Below are 9285 nucleotides of genomic sequence, written 5' to 3'. Positions count from 1 at the left end.
ATTAACACGTTGGGTGCGGCTTACGCGTCAGGAGCGTAAATCCAACATTTCCACAGAGTAGAATACGCGCTAGGCGCGTATGGTTAGTAACAATTTCAAATGGCTTAAAAGTATTATTACATAATTGACATTACATATACTTTTAGGCGTCGTCCTAATAAAATTCGAATACGCGATCATCGTGCGAATTAACGACGCGATCATCGCGCTATAAAGAAAATTGGGTGTCTAATAGATAGTTGTGAGTATGAACGTGAGGCGCGCGTGAATGCTACACACAAAGAGAACAGTGTGTAAGTAAAACAATGTAAATAAAATACATCAAATAAAATTGTGTATTTTTAATAAAGTGATAGCGATTAATTATGTATTAATAATATTTTTGGGATAATCCGTCACATGTAATGAAGAAAATTTGGTTACTGTTCAAAACAATTTCTTTATTTAAAATAATAATATGTTTGTTTTATCATAAATTATCGCTCAAGCGATCACTTTTTTTACGAAGATTTCATCGTATAAAAAGTGATCGCTTGCGCGGTTCCAATATCGTCGAGTAGATTGAACATACATTCTGAACGCAAGTCAATAATGAAACGACGCACACACACTTCCTTACTATCTTTTATCAACCGCATCTGTCATATTTCAATGTCAAGTACAAGTATATTTTTTGTCTTGTAATATATAATATTTATTTTAAATTGTGATAAAAATAATGATGGTTTTTATGTAATTGTAAATTAAAAAAAAAAATAGTGCTCGGAAATTATCGTTGTAAAAGAAATAAAGTTGGCGCGGAATTAGAAACAAAACTAAATTATATGTTTATTTTCTTTATCTCTGTAACGTTATAATTTCATCATATTATATTCATAGGTTATAATTATTATTATTGTTAATATAATTGCTAATCATAACGAAAGTCTAAAGTCTATTGTTGAAATTTATCGAGTGTTTACACGTTTGCACTATATTGTCTTTTCTGTCAGCGATAATTTTGTAAGAGCTAAAAGCATACAGAGGTATTTTGTTATCTGAATATAAAGAAGACATTTAGTTACTGCGAGAAGATATTTACATAGTCAAAATGGAATTCTTTTTTTGGTTAGGATTGATAGTATTTTTATATTATCTAGTTTATGTTTTGATACTGATGTTAAGTGACTGTGATGCCGGTATGCTGTATGCAGAAAAGTTTGGAAAATCAATTGGTAAGAAATTTTTTCGTGTATTGGATGATTAAGGAATTAAATCAAATATTGACTGTTCTTAGACAAAATGACTTGGGTGACAAATGGGTGCTTTTAACGTTTCGTATTAGGCACTATAACTTAGGTAGCCATGTACATCATTGTATCACCAAGGCTTTATTCCATCTACTATACTTCTACTACCATTACGCCGTTTCCCCGGAGGGGTAGGCAGAAAGGATGGAACGCCACACTCTTCTGTCCTAACATACACTCCTCGCCTCCTTCACATCCATACATCGGTAGTGTAAAGGGTATATCTGTCTCAGACCAAATTTTACCGGAGAGCAAAAACACACGTTTGTTTCGGGTTGTGGTCTCGTGGTTAGTGTCGCGGACTGTTGAGTCAGGTTTCTCGGTTCGAATCCACTCTACCACAATTTGATACCTATTTCTAATAATGAGCCACTTAGGCTCACAGAAATAGTATAAAATTTAAATATTTGTGTGAATAATAAAAACATAAATATTTCTTGTGAAATTAAATAATTCATTTGTTTTATGTATTTTTATATGTACATGTATTAATAAAACTAAATAAGTATTGCAACTACAGCTTTATCCTTTTGCCAGATTATGGAATACACTATTTTAGACATTTTGTAGAACAAACTTAGAAAATGAAAAATTCGACAGATATACCCCTTTGCCATTACACTACCGACATCTAGTCATACATGCCCTTTGACTACGCAGACTTTTGACACCACCAGATTTATTCAATTCTTTATTCTTTATTCCATCTAAACTAACTAACTAACCAGTAGAAGCTGGCAGAAATAATAAAATGTCACTCCAATTTGTCTTTGCGAACTATCTTCGCCTCTTCCACATTCATGCATCTCCTCATAAATACCTACCGATTATTTCTACTCCTGACCTGACCACTTTCAAGTATTTTAAATACTTAATTATATGACATTTTCCTTGGTATTCCTTTGCTTCTATTACCAACCATGTTCGCCAACCTTATATTTTTTCTACTGCTCTTTCTTCACCCCATTCCATCCAATAATTGAAAATAGTATAGTAACCAAATTATCAAAATGTGTCTCGCGAAAAGTACCAATTTGTCACTCAATTCCATTTTAACTATTAACATTCCAAACAATACAACATAGAGAGGATATCTATATGACTAGTGAATTATAAAAATTAGTAATTTGATGTAATTTAAAGTTTGCAACATTGATAGATTTTTTTAATGATTATAAACGGCTAACATTTACTTTTTGGTTAGTATTCTATAATAAATCTTGATATATGATTATTAGTTTTTATCCCTTATTCCACATTGTTGTCGGGCGGTCTTTTCATCAACCCCGATCCTAATTATACTCAGTCTACCGACCCTCAGTATACTAAACACAAGTAACCGCAAACCCAATTCCTATCTGTTCAATGTTTTTAACCGTCTCTCACGCCCTACTAAAAGTAAGCAAATATAATGCTTATAAGCTTCTCCCGCTCTTTACCAACAGTATCTAAAAAAAACCCGTAAACAATGTGTTAAGCTACAACTAAAAACTGATGGATTTTTTCAGGCACTATAAACACAAGTAACCGCAAACCCAATTCTGATCTGTACAATGTTTTTAACCGTCTCTCACGCCCTATTAAAAGTAAGCAAATACAAAGCTCATAAGCGTGTCCCGCTCTTTACCAACAGTATCTTTAAAAAAAACCCGCAAACAATCTGTTAAGCCACAACTAAAAACTGGTGGATTTGTCAGGCACTATCATTATATTTTGTATTTTGCAGATGCACTGCGCGGAAAAGTAATTTGGATAACCGGAGCTTCCAGTGGAATTGGTGAACATTTGGCGTTACAATGCGCTAAAGTTGGAGCTAAAGTTGTCCTATCTGCACGAAGAGAAAATGAACTAGAAAGAGTCAAGAAAGACTGCATAGGTTAGTATGGTATTATTAATGGTTTGTTCATTCTTAAGTTTCAAGATTATTTCAAACATACCCCATCTTTTTGACAGATGCTGTAGTGCAGTTAGGTAGATATCTAACTTCAAAATTGTTGGTATGGGTTTGATTCATACCAATCATAGGAGAAATCCAATCCAATGTGCATTTTTTTTGTAATCGTGACATAAAATGAGTTTTGTTCATACTTGTAATTTTTTAAAAACTGTAATTACGCATATTTTTTTTACTCAACCCTACACCACAGAACTTGTTACAATGTATCTTAATACAGGGCTATCGTAAAATGTACGACAATAAGAAAAACTCACAAAGAGATGGTCCAACGACATAGTCGCTGTGCGAGGTAGAAAGTGGCTGCAAGCAGCAACTGACTGGAGGAAATGGAATGAAGGGGAAGAGGCCTATATCCAAAAGTGGAGGGCAGAGGGCTCATGTAGAAGAAGAAGAAAAACATAAAAAAATAGCCCTGAAAATGTTTTTTGAGAATTTTTCATAAAAATATGAACATAAAATATCGGTAAAAAATTAGGGTAATGCTAGTTGTCACTACATTCTTTACATGTATTGCCTCGGTGCTCCCCACAAATTGGACGTCCATTGTAAATTTTACAAATGTCCCGTAATCTATAATTATAGAACCATGTCGATAAAAGTTTCACAAATGAAATATTGAATGAAATGAAATATTTTCACGAGTACTATTATTTTACAGCTATTTCGAAGGGAAAACTATCTGAATCTGATGTTCTGGTCCTGCCTCTAGACATATCAGATATACAATCACACCAAAAACTTTTCGACCAAGTAATAGAACACTTTGGAACTCTGGACATCCTAGTAAACAATGCTGGAAGATCGCAAAGAAGTACGTGGGAGAATATTGAAATTGAGGTTGACAGAAGTATGTTTGAACTGAACGTATTTGGTTTGATTAACCTGACAAGAATAGCCGTGAAATATTTCAATACCAAGGGAGATGGACATGTTGCAGTCACTTCAAGCACAGCAGGTATAATGGGAGTACCATATTCAGGGTCTTATACAGCAACAAAACATGCAATTCATGTAAGTAAGATATTAGCACATTATTATTTAAACCTTAAACTTCCATATAAAAAATGCTTAAGTGGATTCTCACCCCCCTGTATCCAACCCTAATATAAATCTTTATCTTCTTCTTCTTTATGTAGATCCCAGGGATCTGTTTGTGCCTCCGCATGTCGCTCTTGGGATGTCGACTCCCAGCTGTCTTTCTATCTTTTCGGAGGTCTGCCTGGGGGTCTGCGTCCTTCAGGGTTACCTTGGAGGGCGATACGTGGAAGTCTGTCTTCTGACATTCTGTTTATATGTTCCTTCCAGTATCGTCTTCGTTGTCGTCCCCACCTCACGATATCCTCCGTCTTACACATGCTTCTAATATAAATAAAATGATTATTTGCTCTAATAAATTACCACTGTTCAGTACACATGTAAAAAAAAACAAATAAGTACAATCAAATACTCTGCAGTCACAGACAGAGTCAAAGAATTTTGGAAAATTATTATTTATGCACTTTCATTTGTTCAAAAAACTCAGACTCATAATTAACGTCTATTTATTTACCTTTTTTTTATTTGTGAAAGATGTCAAATATATATTTTTTTTTATTGTACTTAAACACTGGATTTAACCCCTGGTGACAAAGATTTATTATAGATATCTGAACAGAAACAAATTAACTTTTTATATTAAGGGAATATGGAAGTCTGGTCATTTACAGCACTTATATCTTGTCAATGCTGCAGGGCCGTAGTTAGGTAGATGAACGACTGCGAAACTGGCACCGCAGGTTTGAGTCACGCCAATTGCAAAATGAATTCGAGAAATATCCATTTTCACTTGGTCTCGTGTAATTTTCACTTCTACCTTACCTTTCCTTATTATCGTACCCACAAACAAGCCTCCCAAATATTGATTTACGGGTTATTCCTTAAAAAAATGTGACTGGTCATACACATTGCCTTCCCATATTCATCTTAATCTTATATTAAACCATTTATTCACCATTGTTACACCATATAATATCATCACCTGAATTCAGAATTGTCCTAATTGCATATAAGGAAATTTTACAAGTGGAGCAATTAAACTTTCAAAAGTGAATTCTCTCATCCATTTAGTAGTATTTTCTGTTGAATATTTAGATTCATGTTTGAAAAGCTATTTAAGTTAAGAAGTATCTGTACAATAAAAATCAGTGGCTTAAAGAACATGATACATTAATGAAATAAAAATAAACTAAATTGACTTGTATGTGACTTAGGATAGTTCTGTTGCTAGTAGCATTCTGGTGATATGGATAAAACATAAAAATAAACAAGGGGAAGACAATTTATTGGCATTAGTTGAACTTTTAGAAGAACCGAATGCAGTCGAAATCCGATCCCTCAGACTAATGTGTGGCAAAACGATGTTTGATAGATGTTCGAATGTTGAAATAAGGAAAGAATGTAAGGCTGAGATAAGCATTATCGATAAAATTAAGAAAGGTGTGTTGAGATGGTTTGGACATGTGGAACGTTTGAGTGAAGAAAGAACGGTTAAACAAATTTATGAGGCAAATGTAGTTGGAAAACCGAGGAAAACTTGGCACAATCAGGTATGTCAAATACTTGAAAGCGGCCGGGTCAGGAGTCGTAATAATCGTCGGGTATGTATGAGGAGATGCATGAATGTAGAAGAGGCAAAGAATGTTTGCAAAGACAGAGTGGTGTGATGTTCGATTCTCTCTGCCTACCCCTGCGGTGAAGCGGCGCGATGGTTATTTACTTATTTAGTTTTAGTTGAACTTTTATGTTTTACAACACACGGCTTATTTTTTACAATTTACAGGGCTATTTTGATGCTTTGCGGGCAGAGAAGTACTTGAAGAATTTGACAGTCACAGTCGTGTGTCCAGGCCCCACATTTTCGAACTTCCTACAGGAAAGCTTTACAGGGAATTTAAATGAAAAGTTTGGACAGTCTGTGCAGTCCACTGACAAAAGAATGACAGGAGAAAGATGTGGCTATTTATTTGCTGTAGCTCTAGCAAACAAAGTGGACGAAGCGTGGGTCGCAGTGTTTCCAATTGTGGCCTTATCATACCTCAACTGTTACTTTCCTAATCTACTGAAAAGGTAAAACATTTATCTAATCTTTTCGTGTGATGAAATGATTTGCAGTAACACCTCGATATAACTGACCTCTGTTTAACACACTTTGGATATAACGGATAAAAATCCTGTCAAACGTAAAAAAATTAAAAACGTCCTGTTAATATTATACATGATTAAATTCAAGTATTGGCACATGTAAACAATTTTTAGCGGTCATGATAAACACAAATTATGTCTCAAAACTTCAAAAGTGCAAACAAAACTTGATTCCTTTTTTAATGCAGGATTAACGAAAGCAAGCGCGTCAAAATCAAACAGCAACGTCACTTTGCGACAAGTGTCCGAAGACAATAAATAGAATTGTGTTTGTGTTTTGTATTGGTTATTTTCATCTAAATACAGCGATTATATTTAAAAAAGAAAAGGTTTTTGATTTATTTTATCCCATTTTTATGTAACAGACTGTTGGCTTTAACGGACACCCTCTTCCCCAATTATGTTGTCCGTTATATTTACAAAATTTAATTTAATTTCTTCAAGTTTTAGTCAATATTAGTTTACTACATAATTTGATTTATGAGAATTGATAATTTTAAAACATTAAAAAAACGGCATATAAAATCATTATTGTGAACACAATTATGCATAGATATTGAAAAATTAGACAGAGAAAAGCGTTAAAAAAAAAAAAAGGTTTTATCTCTTCTATTTGATTGATGAATTTGCACTGCTTTCCTTGTTTTATATTAATTTATTCTTTATTTTTTTACAGAATTATTAAAATACTGGGCCCAAAAACACTTATAAAACTTCGAGACAGCAGAGTGTCTTTGAAAGTCGAATAACTAAACCAATAATTGTATAATAATAAATGTGCATTTATCGATAATATCAAATGTACCCAGACATGGTGTGTTAGTGTTGTATACTAATGTTGAATTGTGCCTTTTTAAAGTTAGTGTTTAAGATAAGTATAGAATCAGATATGTTTTCTAATTATGTAAATATCAATATATTGATACAGACTGAAGGACAAATATCCTGTTTTGTATTCATCATTTTAAAATGCACTAGTCTTCCTTCTCATTCATTATTTGAGAATTTTAAAACTTTTTAAAAATAAACAAACAATTGTAACTAAATACAATACTATGTTTTCAGGGTTATTTTTTTTATAATGTAAGTTTAAAATTAGTTTTTTATGATGCCATTTATACATTTTACAAATTTTTCAACATACATATGCATAAAGTTTACTTTGTATTTGAATATGGTATGACATTACGTTTTTAATTATTATGAGAATTATATTAGATTTTAACCAATGCCTTAATGTAACGATAAATAAGCCCTTCTCGGTACCATATATATACATTAGTTTGGTGAAAAAATCTTCTTCAATAAATCTGTTTATAAAATAAAAATCTGTAATCATTAAATACAAGCATGATCTGGAATAAACCATACACTTAAGTAATCCAGACACTCCAGGTATACAATGTTTTGCTGGGATAGAGTCAGTATTCAGGTAAATAAAATAACACTGCTGCTTATTTCTTGAGTTGCAGTAATTAAAATATTCCATTTTGACAGACAGAACAATAATTCTGTGTATTTTTCCATTTTTATTTCCGTTTGATTAGCAGTAAAATCGATTGACTTATACATAAACCAAAGTGTCAACAATTGCGTAATTTACTTTTATATATGTATTTTAATTTTTCATTTAAACGAGCACAAATATTATTTTACTTATTTTTTTTAGCTCAGAAATATCATAATGTAACTAATAATTTAATTTACTTAAATTACTGCAGATTATGTATGTATATTTCAAATCATTTACTAAAAAAATAGATCTTTGGAAATTGGCAGCTATCATTAAAGCAAAAGATTTTTTAATTCCTATTATTGTATTTTGATGTTTCTCAATTGCCATTGTATTATGAATAAAAAAAAAATAAAAACCAAAAGTGTTTCAATATAATTCTAAAAAATCAACAAACATTTTACGTAAATTGTAAATTATACGCACTAGAAATATTTTTTATCAATATGCAAGTGGCATAAACTAATTGTGTTTGTTATCGTATAAATATTTGAGGGTATTAGTGGCAAAATTAGAATTATCTCATAAATGAGTTTCGGAGATATTTACAAAAGAATTATCAACCATTTTCTAAAAACACGCACCATTTTGAATAATATTGATAATTAAACCCTGTTTTTAAGTTATTTAACCGTTTTACTGCGGACCGTCGATATATCGACACTTTGTTACTGCGCTAAAACTGCGTACCTTCGAAATATCGACTTTTGCTCGGTTTGATTTTAGATATCGACCTGTGTAGACGTGTCGCGGTGCGCGCGCGCAAATCATTTTTAATTTGTCAATAATAATCATAAATAAATTTAAAAAAAGTATATTGCGGTGCAAATGACATTAATTTTTTATCAGTAAAAATTGTTTATTTCCCTCGTACAATGTCAAATTCGTCAAGTAGCGATGATGAAAAGACTTGCGGAACTTGAAAAATGTTTCTTTTAGTGACAGTGAGGATGAAATCAGAATATGTACAAATCGAAGAATGCGTATTTGTAGTGAAAGTGAAGCTTCCGAAGATGATTCTATTTCTTTGGACGGTCTTGATACCAATACTTTCGTGCAACTTCCTTCCGACCAAAATTTTTCCATTTTTCATCTTTTATTTGAGTTCCCTACACACAACCGAAAGAATTACGAAAATCCCTGTATATTTGATGAAAATGTAAACATTTAATTGAAAGTTTATTTTTCTTCTAAAATTATTCCACAATTTTTGCATAATATGTGAAAAAAGGCTCAGTAGTAAAACGGTTAAACACAGTTTCACAATTCATGTCATTTTAGAATTATTCTCATCGTTTCAACTATATTTTGGCATTAATAACTTTTTTTTGGTGAATAATTTTAAG

At 32.2% G+C, this 9285-nt stretch overlaps 1 protein-coding gene across 1 annotated transcript; it reads left to right on the top strand.

Moving 5' to 3' along the window:
• The first annotated feature begins 634 nt into the window (after positions 1–634).
• On the top strand, positions 635–9255 carry LOC148311929 (dehydrogenase/reductase SDR family member 7). The gene is made up of 5 exons (XM_088278226.1): positions 635–1214; positions 3016–3165; positions 3905–4257; positions 6065–6351; positions 7103–9255. Exons 1-5 carry the CDS (start codon positions 1091–1093, stop codon positions 7173–7175), a joined length of 987 nt encoding a protein of 328 aa, XP_088134352.1. The 5' UTR covers positions 635–1090; the 3' UTR covers positions 7176–9255.
• Positions 9256–9285: the final 30 nt, after the last annotated feature.

Source organism: Brachycentrus maculatus, unplaced genomic scaffold, assembly GCF_059751285.1.
Source record: "Brachycentrus maculatus isolate JH-2025_06_01 unplaced genomic scaffold, ASM5975128v1 h1tg000055l, whole genome shotgun sequence".
Classification (NCBI taxonomy): Eukaryota; Metazoa; Arthropoda; class Insecta; order Trichoptera; family Brachycentridae; genus Brachycentrus; species Brachycentrus maculatus.
Note: the sequence above shows the minus strand (reverse complement) of the source record. Positions and strands in the feature narration are given on the sequence as shown.

Coding starts and splice junctions, on each gene's coding strand:
- LOC148311929 (XM_088278226.1), top strand. CDS start 1,091: ATGGAATTCTTTTTTTGGTTAGGATTGATAGTATTTTTATATTATCTA. Junction 4,258..6,064: donor CAACAAAACATGCAATTCAT/GTAAGTAAGATA, acceptor TACAATTTACAG/GGCTATTTTGATGCTTTGCG. Junction 6,352..7,102: donor TTTCCTAATCTACTGAAAAG/GTAAAACATTTA, acceptor ATTTTTTTACAG/AATTATTAAAATACTGGGCC.